The 18,284-nt window shown below is 32.3% G+C and overlaps 2 protein-coding genes across 2 annotated transcripts; both read right to left on the bottom strand.

The window, feature by feature from the left end:
• Positions 1 to 164: 164 nt before the first annotated feature.
• LOC110995715 lies at positions 165 to 3,051 on the bottom strand. Its single transcript, XM_022263003.2, has 4 exons — positions 2,803 to 3,051; positions 2,404 to 2,430; positions 1,122 to 1,367; positions 165 to 394 (listed from the first exon to the last, which is right to left on the bottom strand). The coding sequence occupies exons 1-4, from the start codon at positions 2,842 to 2,844 to the stop codon at positions 260 to 262; spliced, it is 450 nt and encodes a 149-aa protein (XP_022118695.1). The 5' UTR covers positions 2,845 to 3,051; the 3' UTR covers positions 165 to 259.
• A 4,052-nt stretch (positions 3,052 to 7,103) lies between these two features.
• LOC110995720 (adenosine 3'-phospho 5'-phosphosulfate transporter 1) lies at positions 7,104 to 12,133 on the bottom strand. Its single transcript, XM_022263011.2, has 8 exons — positions 12,086 to 12,133; positions 11,519 to 11,629; positions 11,236 to 11,339; positions 10,814 to 10,998; positions 10,344 to 10,568; positions 9,808 to 9,958; positions 9,140 to 9,468; positions 7,104 to 8,561 (listed from the first exon to the last, which is right to left on the bottom strand). Exons 1-8 carry the CDS (start codon positions 12,106 to 12,108, stop codon positions 8,415 to 8,417), a joined length of 1,275 nt encoding a protein of 424 aa, XP_022118703.2. The 5' UTR covers positions 12,109 to 12,133; the 3' UTR covers positions 7,104 to 8,414.
• Between the last annotated feature and the right edge of the window lie 6,151 nt (positions 12,134 to 18,284).

Genomic DNA, 18,284 nt, shown 5'->3' with positions numbered 1-18,284 from the left:
TGGATTAAACCCACTGTCGCATTTTTATTAGGGATCCCAATCATTTTTATGTCAGTCAGTGATGCAGATTTCTAATTTTTGAAATCGGTCAGTAGCTTTTGTGTGAAAACATTACTATTAACAAAAACGCACATGTAATTTTCAATAAATATAAACAAATTTCAATCTGTTAAAATGTTTTATTATTGTTAGTGGTAACGAAAGTAGTAGTTTAGGTAGTAACATAAAATGCACAGAAATACAAGGGCACATTTTTAAACTAGACATCAGCTGGTATCAGATGCGGCATGAAGTCGCCAGGTATCCCTTTTTGGTTCCAGCTGCAATGAAACAAAGTCCACGCATGATCTTCTGGTCTATCGCCGTCAGTCTTCTCCACGCAGCTTTCCAACTCCTGTCAAAATATTTTTTTTTTTTATAAAATGTAAGCGGATAACGTGCAAAAATATAAACGGAAAATAATATACATACACTTATAATACAATCAAAGTGATTCGAAAATAACTCGAATGACAATCGAAGCCTGACCTTGTAAAATATGAAATCACCACAAGACTTTCAGCGTGTTATAATATTTGTTAATTATTAACCGTATATTCAACAGACTATTTAACTACTAACTGACGGAAAATACACATAGTGATATGCTTTGTAACATTTGTATAAAATAATTATTTAAGACAAAAAAAATATCACCAGTTTTAGTATTATTTTTGTATAATAGAAGGCAAAAGGGCAGGACCTCATGATGTTAAGTGATACCGCCGCCCATGGACACTCACATTACCAGACGCTCGCAAGTGCGTTGCCAGCCTTTTAAGAATTGGTACGCTCTTTTCTTGCAGTACCTACCCTATGTGAAGTCGCATAGTTTCCGAAATACATTAGTGAGCCACTGGTTATTATTCAATAGAAATGGGTATTAAAAACAATCCACATATCAGAAGCGAAATAGATATATTCAGATAAATGTCACTACTAAATATTGAGGTAACGACAAGAAGACTAATTAACATTTTATTCTAAAATGTCAGGCTTTTATGACAGAATATTTAAGAATAACTGAAATTTGAAAATTTACTCACAATGTACCTACCTACATAAATATATATAAATCTCACCTTGGTGACTTTCTTAGCAGAGCTCCGTCCCAGCATAAGTTTGCTTATTACAGCAGCCTTCAACATCTTCCCATCTTTGCCGACCATCTTGCAACGTTGGAGTACGCAGTAGATGTAACTACGAGCAGCAGGCCCACCCTTCATACCCTTCAGATCGACTATTAGATCCGCCCTCCCTTCACCAACTTCCGCTAAACAGGCATCAGAATGTGTGCGAAACATTGCTTCTTGCTCTTTATCTAGCTTCTGGAATTATAAAGAAGTTCTAAGTAACGGCTACAATCTGAGATTAAGTCCGTAAATTTGTAGCCCCTGTGAATTATTATTATTAAGAAATGTTTGTGTTTATTGCTTTTTCTTATTTATGTTTATTTTCATCCAGGTCGGAGGTTCGATTATCGGGTGTGCACCAATGGACTTTATATATGTGCATTTAACATTCGTTCGAACGGTGAACGAAAACATCGGCTTGCCTTGGATCCAAATAGCCGACAGAGTGCGTCAGGCACAGGAGGCTAATAACAATAAATATAAAAATAATAACTAAAATATAAAAATAACAGTAATGAACCGACAAAATGAAAACTTAAACTACATTAAGAGCCTGCAAAACATAGTTACGGTAAGTTGGTTGACTGTAAAACACATCAATATTTTCATCAATGTTTGTAATAAAGTTGTAAGAGCGAGATAGCCTATTCACCGGACCACTAATATAAACAGATAACTATGGTTAGCTGTTTGTGTGTTATCTGTTAAATAAGCAAGCAACACACATGCTTTAGGTGATCGTACAAGCACGAAAATCCTACAGCCCTACTCAAAGTCTCTTAAGATTTAATAATATAGCATAAATGTAATCGGTAGCTAAATATATAATTAACTTAATGTTAGTGTTATTTTGTAGCTAAATCGAACCTTAAATTATTAACCAACTATTATGGTTATGGTTTGTGGACTCAATTTCCGCATTTAGACTCTCAATAGGTCGGTTGTGCATAAAGTCCTGGCTAACTAAGCCAGCCCTACTCCTTCCAAAAGCAAAGAAGCCTCCTGGGTACTTCGTAGGCTTCACAGAGCGACCTCACTGTTCCGAGGATTTCTGCACGTTAATCAACTGTTAAATATATGTTTTTATTTATGGAACAGAAACCCATGAAGCCGGAGGCTCATCTGATGGTAAGTTTTATAAGTGCCCATGTATGCTCACGCTGCATGCTTCAAGAGGGCTGGAATTTAAGCATTAGTACGATTTTATTCCCTATATTGTTGGTATACTTACCACACAATTTTTGCAGTCCCCGGCAACCTGAGAAATTAATTAACTTTATAAATATAACTTGTTGCTTGACGGGTATGTGTTATAATAATTACAGCTATATCTATCTAGAAAACAGGGCCAATACATAAGATTCATAAAAACAAAAACCGTAAGAGACTATGCTCGGTGTTTCCAGGCGGGGCGCATTGCTATAAAGAATAGTTGGTCGATGGGCACTAAGTCCTGGATCCAGGCTTTGTCGATGGTCCTTAGTTCGATTCCTGGAGATAGTTGTATTTACCTGATAAGCTGATCACCAATCACTTATAAAACGTCAATGCCATTTTAACTAATAAGCATCTTATGCTAAAATTGAGTCGTCAACTATTATATGCACTTCTTTAAAAGCATGCTGTATACCTGATGAAGGGCCAAGAGCGTGAAAAGCAGAGCGGTCTCCATGTCTCGTCTTTCAGTCAGTGGTGCGATGACAAGTACAGCGGCAAGAGAAGCAACAAATCAACCAGCGACACCCGCAACAGCGTCGGCAAGAGCACTCGCGCGCAATTCGCACAACACGGCCATATATACGCTCATACATCACACCCTGCTACCGAGATACGATTTTAATGTTTAAAGAACTTTATTTCTCATTACAAAACAGAAATATTTTATTTACATGAGAAACTTAATATTAATATGTATATATACGGGCGAGATACACGTCGCCATTAGCAGTCTCAATTTTAGTCAGCTATGTTCATTCTAACATGCATCTTTAATGCCTTTTTGAATTTGTCAAACACTTCAATATTGCGAATTTGAGATGGTAATTGATTAAATAATTGCACATTTATTTTAGATTTTATTTATTATTACTGTAGTTCCTATATTGGTTACAGGATTTTCTAGATGTGTTTCAATTATATATTAATTATTTTTTGTAAATGTTGACGTTGTTTTTTCCTCACAAAGTTTACATAGAGACTAGCTCTTGTTTACTACTTCGTCTGCACAGGATCAGCATATCGAGTAGCTCATATAAGCGCGGCGTAGAAAAAAACTACTGGAGATATATGTTAAGATAAATAAATGATAATTTCCATCATACATTACATATGCGTATCTCTAGCGGTTTTGTCAGCGCACATCAAAATAGCTCGTAGATGGTAGATTTTTTTCCTACTTACTTGATATTTTGGACAATTCACAAAATCTTTATAAATTGTAGCCTATATATTATTCGGATGTATAAACTATATTATTATAAAATTTAATTACAATCCATTTAGAAGTTTTTTCGAAGAGTAACAAACATCTTTCCATAGGTACTTACAAACTTTCTCGTTTATATTAGTAGGATGTAAATAGATAATGTTATAATGCAAGATGAAAATTTTCTTGGACAGAGCTTTGTACCGAGAAGTAATTCATGACATTCTCTATAAATTTTGCAATAAACAATCTAATTAATGTTATTCAATGATTATATTTAACCAATCAAATACTTGCTTTATTTATCGTTTTTGAGACTACATCGATTGATCGTGGTAGGAGGGCGAACGGTGTTAGTTCAACAAGCCTCCTGTTTACAAAACAAGAGACGGACGCAATCACGAAATATTTTATACTCATAGCATCTTCGTCATCTATTCTTACATATCAATGCTATTATCTATTTCTATATCATGTCTCCTGCTAACATAAACCACAAAATCTTTTTCAGATATCAACGGTTATTACTGAAAAGTGATACCTGTTATTTGATTACCCGGACCTATTTTTGACTTTGTATTAGAGGACTAGAGGACTGAGAAACAGTTTAATTTCATTTTTTTGAACACCTGTAACAAATAAATTACACTAAAAATTCTTTACATTCATTGTTGTTTTTTCTCTGAAATTACTCAATGTATTTTAATGTAGATTTCATCTAAAGGCGATTAAAAAGAGTTTTAGAAGTATACATGCACATATATTTTGTAGTCTAACCGTAGTTTTATTAATTACTCCAGGTCATTAATATATTTGATGAATTAAGCGACATCGAAAAAGAATTTACTTGTAATAATACAGAAAACAGAAGATTCATTTGCTGACCGCTAAAGTACTCAAAACATTGTCTAACTAATGTAAATTATATATATATAATAATAATTATGTAATAATTCCATATAGCATACTGATGCGCATGTAGTCGATGCATACAGACGGAGGAAGGCGGACGCGGAGTACGCGGTGGGCAAGCGCGTTGCACCACACACGGCGCCAAGCCTAGTGCTAACACAGCAGCCGCTACCGCCCACAACATCACATACACCGCCCTGATAGTTGTAACACAATAATAATAACATGGAACATACATATTAAATACAGCAATTTTCCTCTTGTCAGCAAAAAAATGCCCTCAAAAATAATAGTACATAAACGTATTAATCTGCTGTAGGAATGCATTTCGTTTTCAACCATATACAATGTGTAATATATGTAAAAAGTAAAAAATTCCTACTGACGTAATCACCAAACGAACTTACTTAGAACAGCCCCACATAGAAAAATGACACAGTCCACACTGTTAAATAAAGGGTAGATAATAATAATAATAACCGAGTCAAGTAAACATAACATACCTCATCTATAACATAGAAAAATCAGTGCCGCTGCATTCAACAGATTACTGTATCTAATAGATAGTAAGGTGATCAGTCTTCTGTGTCTGACACACCCGACTTTTTTGGGCCTCAGGCTCAGGCATGTCAGATTCCACACGATGCTTTTCTTTACAGTAGGCGTGAGTGTTAAAATATACACATAGACATGAAAGACCATTGGTCCAGGATTAAATTATAATACACAGGGGCCTTGCACCGCTAGACTAAATTATTATATATAAATTATATTTATAAATCTATTATCTGGCTGTAAGTACGTATGCTAATTTAATCTCGTATACTATTCATTCAGCCAGCTGGGGTACAAAGCTTTTGTTTCTTGATATTTACTACTACCCGTTTTTGTTAGATAATTACTACTAGCTAATACAGGAATACATTGCAAGGAAACAAACGCATCGCATACGAATAAAACCGGCCATGTAGCACAGATAGTGAAATATTTTCTATTTTGAAAATTTACCAAAGAAACAAATAGTCTGTGGGCATATACCAAGCCTACAATATCAAGAGTTGTAAATTGTAATACTTTTAGTACCATAATTAATCTTAAGTTAGGTCAATGTGAAGACACTTTTCTCGACATTCATCCATTTTATTATCAAACATATTCTAATATCACTTTGGACAAGGATGTTTTAGATTTAGGATCCTAGCGCTTTATATGTAGCAATTCTCATTCGTTACAAAAGGTTAATGAATAAGGATTAAAAAAACATACCGCTTAAATTACTTTTTCTAATGTTCGTTGTAGTTCAATGAACTCATAATAATTGTTCACACTTGCAGGGCCCGACAACCAAAACATATTGGAAAGTTATCTGAATACAATAAATTTTCTAAAAATATTGACTGACTGAGAAATATTACTATATGAAACGTCAATTTGACATTCTACTACAATTATGTTTTTTTTTTAAATTTTATGGCAATAGTTACAAAGATGTTTAAAGAACTTCAATTGTATTTAGATTGTTGCTGTTCTATGTTTAACCCCCCACAGATAACTCAAAGGCTTCAACATAATAAACAGTTGTCTATATCAATAAAAAAACATTTTAATTTAGAAAATATAATTTTCATATATGTAATCGCTCAGATTTTTTTAGGATTCAATAAAACAATAAAACCATTTGTGCATTTAATACCTTTTACACAACCATTTATCTACAAGAACTTAGTAGGTGTACACTATATATCTAAGTAGTATATACCTATACAAACAACAATTATTCCACCTTTCAGCTTTGGATGTCATAGATAAAATTAACTCTAGGACGCGCCAAGTATGCCTTATATAAATATTCGAAATATCTTAACACCACTTGTAAACGATAACTTTGGTGATAGCCAGCCATGAGTTCAAATATAATACATCGATATAAAATGTTTATATGAGAAGTCTCTTGAGCACAATCATACTCACGTTTTTCATACAAACGGTTGAAACCTATACTCATGGTAGAGCAAGACCAAAATCAAAAGTTAAGCTATATCAGTATTTTTATAGGACTGCCACTAACAGTAGCAAGGTTTTGATTTAAATCGGGTATTAATTGTCTAATTAACTAAATAAATGCAATGGTTTATGGTTGAAATAAGTATTTGCGACCGAAGTACAGCTAAGTTTAAATATTATTCTATACGTCACCATTTTTATATAATCAACACTTTCTTTAATAACAATACAGGTCTTTCAAAAATTATAATATCATTTTAGAATAATACCAAACATTTCATATTGAAGACTATTAAAGTATTTCATATCATAAATAATAAATATAATATGCATGTATCAGATAAAATCGTAAAATTATAGTTTAAATGTATATAGGTAACATGTCATTCGTCAAAAGGGAAAATTGTTTAAATAACTATATTTAACTGATACATAAGTCAGTACGTTAAGGGCCTGTTTCACAATGTATGGATAAAGTGCCAAATAGCTATGCAACACATAAATTATTCGAAAGATAAAAGTTCCAAATAAGGTACTTCGAATTTCATGACGTACAGCGCTATCTGACAGTCGTGAAACGCAAAAATACTATTTATCCTACCAATAAGTAATAAATAGCTTATTTGGAACTTATCCGGACATTGTGAAACAGGCCCTAAGTGTAGGTATAGTGGGAATGTTAAGCTTATAGTTTTGATAATTGTTATTTTATATAAAGTACACAGAAAATAGTGGATGATGATGGAGCTTTTTTTTAATCGTTAAATATGTTTCAGTTTTACACGTTTAAATTAAATAGAAATCTAGAACAATTTCAACTAATGATTTTCCGACGTAACAGAGACACGGGTATTTTATTGATGTTTTACCCAAAATCCAGAGACAAGTTCAAATGACGTTTAACTTCTGTAGTAACTGTCATTAACAATTAGCAAAATTCAAAGACTAAATGCGAACTGTCACATACGAAATGAATTGATTGCTTAATATGTCCACCCCGAGATTCTACTTAATTGAAATTTACTAACAAGCAAAAGACTTCGCAATTTACTTGCGTCATAATTTTTTTTAACTTAGGTTGTCCCTGGTATAAATAATAAAATATAAAGTCATCCTTCTATTTACACTTCACTGAGAGATTTTATAAATATAGGTTAATAAACATTTTGGTATTTATAAATAGGTTGATATAAATACTATATAACAAGACTATGTTTATAAAATTTATATTTAAAACTATATACAAAAAGTATAATAGTAAAGTGTAAGACACTGGCAATAATAATACGTATATACGAGTATGTACATGCAGACACAAAAATGTCCATAAAATATATTTTACGTAGTTAAATAAAATACGTTTATATTCGAGTCATTCGATGTATGAGTATCGCACTGGGATTGTTATTAATATTATGCTAATTTGTATTACGATTAGCAGACAGTAGACAAAATGGCGGACGCTGTGTCCAAAGGTTGAATATTTATTGATAATATCTGTCTTCTTCTACCTGGTAGTAGCTTTAGCTTATAATAAACAGGTAATTCTATACTTTTTCAAAAACATTTAGTTCTCCTCTCTTTCTCTCACACTTCTCCATAAAAAAACATGTTTAGTATTGTTATTCGCAGGGTATTTTCTAATAGGAGACATTATTTCGGCTACATTAATAATGAACACATTAGTCCTATTTTCACATTCGTATTAATATATATTATATTATAATAGATAAAAATAGTTTTCATAAAGTTTTGTAACATCAAAGAGTTTCAAACTTTGTTGAGTACTCTTTTTGCATACCATACCATTACTAAATACAGACCAAACAATACTTACAGAGGGACTTTAATGCGTATATTACCGTATACGTACGTCTTATACGTATACGTACGCGTACATCCTAGACGGGTTTGTGCGTGTGTTTACGTGCTCTTCGCCTGCAATGTATACGTATGAAGACAGCAACGAACACTACTATAACTCCACCAGCACCCGCCAATGATACGGGGTGACCGTACACCGCACACGATATTAGTATCGACACCGCCTAAAAAATATAAAACAAATTTGTTCTTCACTTATATTAACTTGTATATTATATAATAAATAAACCTATGTTTTTGCTTGGTTGTTGTGTCTACCTGCATTTTTGTTACTGTATTTGTTTTGTGAATTTTTGTATAGGTACCTTCTGTGCGTTCTAGTAATAATTATTTAGTCTTGTAATGTTTTTCTCAGTAAGCGAATTTTTTAATTCATATGAGAAATAAAGTTATTCTAACCGTATATGCATGGGCTGAAAGTAAATTGATCTGAGATTCTAACATTATGATTAATTAGCTTTCAGTGGAGACTGGGGGGCCACTGAAAAGGCTTTGTATCCAAATAATTCAGAAATAGTAAAAGGTTTAAGAGAAATATTTTGATATTTTCTTCAGATTTAACTATGGGTTATAGGGTATACATTTCTTGACTTGTTAATTATTAGTTTACTTGCTGCAGCAATTAGCAATACGAAGTTTTCTCCGAAAATCGAACTCAAGAGCACCATGTTCTACAACATGGCTTCACACCAGAGCTTTGTGTTGATAACAAAGTTAATACCTAAAATACAGTAAAACAAACCTGTCTAAGCGTCATAACGATAGTAAAGACAACAGCACCGAAACGTGCTATCGTCCGATAAATCAACACTTGGCCCAACGCCGAACTGGCCGAGAGCAACAAGCAATCCACTACAAACATCGGATGCCGTAGCAGCGTGAGCGTAGCGGGGCGTAGAGGGGCGGATGCAGCGGCGAGGGCGCACGAACAAAGTGTAACAGCACACATCATTTGTAGCGGTTTGAGCGTGTACCGCTGAAATAGAGCGGCCTGCCATGACGAGGTGAAACTGTCACATGCCATGTATAACGCTAGAAGGCAAATCCCCGAAACACCCATGGCTGCTGATGCTGAAATAAATGGTATTAAACGTCTTAATAAAATACAAATAAAATACAGCAAAAAAGAACTTACAGTTTCCTATTTTTACTTATGAAAAATCGGTAACATTCATATGAATTATATATTAAAATATTTCGTTTATATTTTAAAAATAATTCATATATATGATTCATTCATGGTTGATAACTGGTTACAAAAATGATCAATATTGCTAATAGTTTGTCTATGCAGTACATAAAAATATACATTAAAAAAAACATTAATACAAAGAAATAAGCCTTGCAATTAATTAATAGTAAATGTGTGAATGTACTTCCATTAAGATAATTAACAAACCACTTTCTTACCATGTGTGTTTTCATGTGTACTGAACAGGAACAACGCCATTCCAGCGGAGATTAGAAGAGCGGTAAGATATTCGTAAGTCTGATAGTGTGCGCGGGAGACTATTTTCCCCATCACCATAACTGGGATCACTTTACATGATTTTGATAACACCTGTTACATACAACAAAAATATTATCATATTGTTTTCATATTAAAATCATAAATTATTCGAAATAACGTTTAGATCGTGACGACTATATAGATATAATGTTTTGTTTTTTATCTTTTTATATTAAGTTATGTATAATACAATACAGATATGATTTGCTAGATATCTAATAGCTAGGTAATAATATTACTATTTTATTCCATCACAGGATAATATAATACTTATTACATGAATAAAAGGCGTTCATTTTAATTCGAAAAAAACTTTTTTGGCTATATTTACAACAAATAATGGACACATTAATAATAATAACAGAGTTTAGCCATACATACCTTAGGTATATTATATATATTGAGGTTAAAGCAAGATATAATAAAAAATATTTACCTGTGTAGGAAAGCTGACATATTTTAGCGCCTCATACTGACACCATGCACTGACAATGTTTGTGAGCGAGCAATATGAAAACTTATACAGTGGTGCTGCAAATACTGGTTCCCCAGTCCACCGCAAACGACCAAAGGCCAATGCAAATGCTGACAGCCGATTTATCAGCACCAAGAATTGGGAATGGTTAAAGCGGGACACAGACCCATCCTTCCAAATATATTCCTGACAAAAATATATAAGACTAAAGTGTGACTTTTCTGTATTTAGTTCCACTTACATGTAATTACTGATAAAGAGGTAACTTCATAGGTCATAGATTAACATACTCAAATATAATCTATGATAGTTGATCATTAATTCCTCCAACACTTATTTGCCCAGTTATAAATATAAAATATAGCCTTTCCTTTCCCATATTTTTTTAATGAGTCAATGAAATAATGCTTAAAACTGAGAGATTACTTTACCTGTGTCATAATTTTTTCCTGTAAGAGACCCCAGATCAGGTAGGAACCCATAAGGCCGCTAAAACAGATTATCATCTCTAGTATCTCCCTCTTTTCATCCTCCTTTGGTTTTATTGTGTCTGGGATTCGCTCATTTTGTTCTGCGTATAATGTGTGAAGTGCTCGAGATACCCAGGTACTGTTTGCTAAATTGTTTAAAAATATTAATTACACACTAAAAGGATTGAATCAATTAAACAAAATAAAAAATTATATTCCATCATGTTTACATTAATTTATTATAAACTCTTTACTGTTCTCGTATATTGTCTGCTAAACATTACTGTAAACATAACATTCCCTATTGTTGTTTTAAATAGTATACTTCTATTTTTTATTTGCCATTTGACAATATTAAAAATAGATTACAGGAAGTCACTTACATATTTTTTCAAAATAATTGATTTGCTGAAGATACTTGTATAGAAAAAAAGCAGGTAATAACACTGTTGAGTAGCCTACACAGTTTAACAATAAGCGGAAGACCCTGAAAATATTGACAAAATTAATATACAATCTCAAACTTATATTATACTTTGTTTTGAACACAGGATCTGATATTTAATAACTCTATCACTATAAAATGCACGAGGCAAAAGCTATTAACATATGTATTCATAGCATTTGTAACAAGCAAACTAATTATATGTATAAAAAACTTCTTACCAAGAGTACTCTGACTGAGTAAGATTACCATTCTGCTCATATAAACCCACGAGCTGATGGTAGAGCTGCCCTAACAGCCAAATTACAGCGACAGAGCATGATAACACCAACCTGAGCATATTAATAAAGTACATTATAAATAAATAATAAAAAAAAGTATTGCATAAATTCTAAATTTATAGAAGAAAATAATTTTTGCTTGTATCACTTTTGAATTAGACATAAAAATATGATTTCACCACACTGTATTGACAAGAATATTAATTCTAACTGACAATGCAATAGTGCCTATTTATAATATAAATAAAATTAATACATTCTTGTAGCAGCAGCAATGTTTGGCCTTGGTTTGTTAAATAACGATAACACTAATTTACATACTTTTTAATATTAATAATAAGAGCTGACATTAATATATAATATCGCAATACCGCTGTACAATACAATTTGTGAGTCAATGACCTCATAGAGAAATAAATAATTTAGAATGCATTTATACATTTTTGCACTATTAGAAAATAGAAACTAGAATATCGGTATACTATACTTGAATTAGTAAAAGCTTACCCTATTTGAATTTTTGACCTCATTTTTTACTTATTTTAAGTCCATTCATATATTTTTATACAACAACTACATTATTTCATTTATTAAGTGCCTATTATTGTAAGCCTATAATCTATATTTACTAAAAATATTTATTCCTCAGTCTTCACACTACTGACTACAACTTAGTTAAAATTTAACAAGCCGTCAGGCGCCAAGTAAAATCACATGATTGTTGTGTCAGTTTCGTAACAGGTAGTCAATGTCAATCTTCAAGTTCCATAATCCATGGTAGGTAAAATGAGAAAAAGAAAGACAACACTCATGTTATTAAAATTTTTTTTTGTTGCCACATTGTTTTTTTTTATGTAAAGCTGATTCATTTGCGATTTACGCACACCGTCATAAAATACCGACACACAATAACTTTTGGGATATAGTCAATATTTTTTGGTTTTTCTATTATTATTATTGTCGTTTTTTCTACAAACGTAGAATAAGACGAAAGATAAAATTATTGAAAATAATTTTATCTTGTTACGCCAAAGAAGTATAACTTCTAACGCGTGTACGTAAACACACAAACGTTTTTATTTTTAAATTCGTCGACATTCATGTAAATCACTTCACGGTATAAATTTAAATAGTATCTATATATTGTCTATAATAGGACTGACGGTCCTGTAGAGTTTTATTTAAAATTATATAATACTTGTCTTGTAAATACGTAAAAGTTGACAATAGTTCGACAGAAATCAAAATAATTTTATAGCTTTTTACAAATTATAAAAAATAACTTTTTAAAATATACATAAAAATTATATACTTATATCATTCTTCGAATGGAAAACAAACGGCTATTCATGCATGAAAACATTGAAGATGTGGTGTGATGATATAGCGATGTTCCTATTGGAATTTTTAGCCGCTCTCTGTGCGGTGGCAGTGTGTGGACCTTGTTTTCTAGCGTGTGCACGAAGGCTTATACTTGGTGATGAACTGTTAAGGTCAGGAGGGCACATCATCCGTGAAGCCGAAGTGATAGGCTGTGATGAACCAGCTTGCCCCTATTACAAGAAGAATGTAAAGTACCTTATGGTTCCTGCGATGAAACGAAGACAATACAATTCACCAGGTCGTCCATGCTCTTAAGTCTGTTATGTATAATAATTCAATAGTAGATTTTTATTATAAATATTTATTTATTGTGTTCACTTTTTCGGAATATATTTTATACATTTACCTACGTTGTCTTTTCGTTATGAAAATACATTACGTATTTCAAGTAATTTAAATAACGTATAATTTCACAGATATTTATCTTTTGCTTATAGCTTTGATCGTTTCACAAAGTATAATTAAACATGGAGTATTTGACTTAAATAAAACAAACAATTGGGTGAAGATGTACCAAAGATATGGAATGGAGATATAACTGAGTAGTTTTTAATCTTCATAAGGCTGGTGACCGATTCCTTCATTATCAACGTGAATTTCTGGATCCTTTTTATATTTGGGACTTTCGGAGAATGAAAAGATTTGTGAACATTTTGTAATTTTCTTTGTAGCAGTTATGGGTCTTCTATAGCAAGATTCGTTCTCTATATAATGGTTTTCATATCCAAGTGAGTGTCGATACTTGAAGCTTTTCTGCAAGAAGATATTAAATGATAGTTATATTTTGTTATGGCATCTTCTACACAGATTTGACTTTTACAGGGAAAAGCTGATTTTTGAATTTCAAGGCTTTTTAAACTTTGATTCCAGCGACTGTTACAATGAACATTGAATCTAAGTGTTGATAACTAATAATAATAATTATAAGTAATATGGACTTACCGAACAAACTGCGGCCAAGACGTACTTCCGCATAAGCAGCAGCAACGCCGTAAATAGCGCTGCTGCCGCATGCAGAAACGACATCTTCATATTTAAATTAGTTATTTAAAAATACATATTGATAGAAATTTATTAGCTTGAAACTACTCAGTTTTGACAGCGTTGTCATTTCAGTTTCAACCAAAGAGCCTATGTAAGGGTAGGTTTTATAACGTAGATATAATATTAGCCCAGTTTTTCTGTTCTCTTCGTGGTTCCTGTCTGAGTGTTTATTAACACACTGCTTCTCTAGTCCAAGAAACAAAATAGGGAACTATCGTCCCATTTCTATTCTCTCTATTATTCCAAAATTATTAGAGAGAGACATACATAGTCGTATCAACTCTATTTTTAAAAAGGTAATTATTGATCAACAGTATGGTTTTGTTGCTAAAAATTCAAACCAAATTCATTATTTTTGTCTTTACCGGCTAAAGCTTAGATCTTTTATCTTACCAAAGAGACATTATTTTACAGACATAGACATAGACGCGGGCCCTAATGGATTTTTCTATCTGCTTTTTTACACGGTGAAGGAAATTATCGTTTCAGCTTTTTTAAGAAGGCTGATCACCACTAACATAAAAGAAAAAACTGTTATTAAAATCTGAAGCCAGGATATAGGGTTGTAGCGACACTTATTTACTTTATAATTTCGGGAGAGCTCCCCAATCTGATCGAATGGTAAGTAAATATAAAAAATACAGCGAAGCCATTAGATGCCGTGTTAGACTACGTACATTTGTTTTAACCCAAATTAATTTGGTAAGCTTCTATCGCTATTAAGTTAATGGCTTTTCGCCGTTGAAAATATATAGCCACATGTACAATATCATATCTGTGGAGTAAAAGGGGTTAAGTGAAGTACCTGCTGAGTTATGTTTTAGTCCAATTTTAGTGATAGTCCAGATAACGCCATGTCCAATAGTTGGATTTTTTGAGAAATTACGTTCATGTACGTTATGTGGAGTAGTCATGTATAGCATCGGAGCTGTGGGCATTGGTCAATGGCCAAAAATGGAAAAGCAGGACTTTCTTTGTGGTTCGGCGGGTGCATCTGAGAATGGCGTTATTCATCCTCTATGGTGTGAGTAGTATAGAGTAGTCTAAAAGTTGTGAGCTTTGCAAACGCTTTTCCTAAATCTAAGTAATTATTGTATGATTCAAGAGTCAATCAATTTATTAAAGAAGCCTTAAATAATATCCATAACAGAAATGACTTTATAAAAGTTCACTAGCCAGTCCATGTATAAAATGAAAATTTTAAATAGTTATTTAAACCGGTTACGCTATAAGTGACTCCGAGTGTAATTAGCTTTAATATATAATACCGCATGGCGCCACCTTAAAGAAGCTATAGGTAACTAGTTGGTAGGGCTGTCATACCTAATAATTATTACATCTTACGAACCGAACTAAAATATAATACTAAGTATTCCAATACAAAATCATGTAAACCTACATATAATTAAAAAAAATACCAGCATCACTATAATGGTCCGGTTAATCTAGACAATCGAAGGTGAATAAAATCCCAGTATTGCTCGAGGGAGAATTACACAAGAGAGCGTCATGAATTAATGGATTTATAGGCATGCTATTATTTTTTTCATATTAAGTATATTTTTAAATTATTTATTATTAAACAATGTTGGCCTAGTGGCTTCAGCGTGTAACTCTCATCACAGGGGTCGTAGGTTCGATCCCCGGCTGTGCACCAATAGACTTTCTTTCTATGTGCGCATTTAACATTCGCTCGAACTGTGAAGTAAGACATTGTGAGGAAATCGGCTTGCCTTACTCTCACAGAAGGCTGATCACTACTTGCCTATTATGATGATGAAATGATCATGAAACAGATTCAGAAATCTGAGGCCTAGACCTAAAAACTGCACCAATAGACTTTCTTTCTATGTGCGCATTTAACATTCGCTCGAACTGTGAAGTAAGACATTGTGAGGAAATCGGCTTGCCTTACTCTCACAGAAGGCTGATCACTACTTGCCTATTATGATGATGAAATGATCATGAAACAGATTCAGAAATTTGAGGCCTAGACCTAAAAACTGCCTTTTTTTTAAATTCAGATTGTGAAAAAATAGAAGATATCGATAATGTCTGCTAAGGTTCAGATTGACCGGACTATTGCTTACACATCATTATAATAAAATGATACAAACAGCAAGAAAAAATAACTTGCGATCCTTTCAAATATGCTTAATCGAAGTATGCTTACTCCAAGAATATATTTTATCTAACAATTTCGAAACCAAAAAAAAACCGCTTTTTTAAATGAATTGCGCCTTTATAACTTGCCAGTATCAGCAGTAGCCATTTCATTTCTAACAAGTCTTCTATATATTCAATGTATTGAAATGCAAAGAAATTTAAAAAAAAAACAGGTTAAATATCTTATGGTCATCCCTTATAACTAAGTAGTCATGTCTATTGTGTGATCATTTCTTTAATTAGCGTTTGGTATGCAAAACGCGTTTTCAATAAGGAGGCACAAAGCGTTGGTGCTAAAATAATGATACGATGCGGTATTTTATTTGTATGTATTTGTATTTGTTTATTTCGCTTATCCATATTCCAATTTTATTTCGGTACGTTAGTTTTTTGTTAACCCTACAATATTCTCCGATCTATTTCATTATCGCTTTTATATATCTGTAATAATTATTTTGTTATTTTCAGAGATCCAATTTGTATCGGTTGGACGGGTTGTAAAAGAATAATATTATATTGTCTTGACTTTAGTTTTTTTTTGGATTTATCTATAAAATAAAACACATTAAACCCCTTAAACAGTTAAATAAGAAATGTGTAGACAACAACAGTGCCATTTCCTTAGTAATAAACTAGTGTGAAATCTGGAATATGTTGTTTCTTGAAAGTATAAAAATTTGTTTTGCAACCAAAGCCACGCTTAGTGAAACCACATCCATTATTTTATATACGTTGTATGTTTTATTAAATTCAATACATTGATATTGTGTATGTTAATGTGCCAATAGTTTGTCAACTCGTTGATCACATGCGGATATCTTTGCGGTTTTCCATTGAGTTATTTTTATTAACATTGTTTCTTTGTCACCGTATAGCCATAGTATTCGTTGAACTATTTTTATATGAAAGGGATATTTTATTATTAAGTTAATATAAGAAGTATATATTTCTGCACCTTAACCTTACTATTATTTCGTTAAATAAAAAATCTATGTACATAGAATCAATAGTTTATAGAAAAGGCTTTAAATTAGTCGGTGCTATGTTGTTTCTGACTGAACAAAATTGTCTATTCAACGATATGTAGAAGAGAGCATTGTAACTTCAGATTATCTCACTTCGAAACTTAAATAATGTAATGTCAAGATAATATCTATAGACTATAGAATTTTTAAAAATGTGAACTTCGCGTTTACGATCTTCGGTTAGGCTGCGTAAAGGTTTTATTACAGTAGGTTAGGCTATTATTTCCTAGTAATAATAATTAAATATATCTTTTATTGAATACATATTAGTAATTGTGTTATCTAGTTTCATGTTTTATTAATAATGAATTATTATAGCGAGCGCGATTGGCAAGTTTAAACAAATATGTGCATTTAAAATTGTGAAAAGCAATTATTACTGAACTCGATTAAGTAGAAAATTTAAGTTTACTGTATAATCCCCTACATAATCCCTCCCAGCCAGTTGTAAAAGCGTTTTAATAATTTCAATTAATTTGCTATTTTCGGTAATTTTCCATTAAACATATGATAATCTGTGCCTGCCTTAGATAAACAAAACAATATCTTTTAACGACTCCGTGGCGACCAAATACGGTGGCACTCAGCATTAGTATAAAGGAAGCTAGCCATAGTTCTAACTCCGATTATGGCATTGGTTCACTATTGTTTAACACTGAAGGGGCTGAAACAGTGGATTAGCATACTAGCTGTCAATTGTCAACCAATGTCCTTGTGCCTATTGTACCACGTGTACTGGTTTCTATACTAGAAAATATCCAAGAAGAGCTAGTGAATTGATGAATATTTATAGAATTTCAATTCATGTTCAGACGTTATTTATAGAAAGATTCACCGACATTGCTTATAAATATGGTCGCAGTCGCAAAAATGAGTGTGATCAGTGGCTCAATGGTTACTTCAATACAATATAGAACAAAACAGACATCTTTGTGGTTTCAACCCATGTGTAATAGAGATAAAAATAACGAAATTACCGCTTCGACCGATTTAATTACAAAAGAATTCTAATGATTCTATAATAATCACTGAATCAATAAAATAAGTTAAACTATCATTTCAGTGAAATCGAATCTTACACGCGATTG

Source organism: Pieris rapae, chromosome 6 (assembly GCF_905147795.1).
Source record: "Pieris rapae chromosome 6, ilPieRapa1.1, whole genome shotgun sequence".
Lineage (NCBI taxonomy): Eukaryota > Metazoa > Arthropoda > Insecta > Lepidoptera > Pieridae > Pieris > Pieris rapae.
Note: the sequence above shows the minus strand (reverse complement) of the source record. Positions and strands in the feature narration are given on the sequence as shown.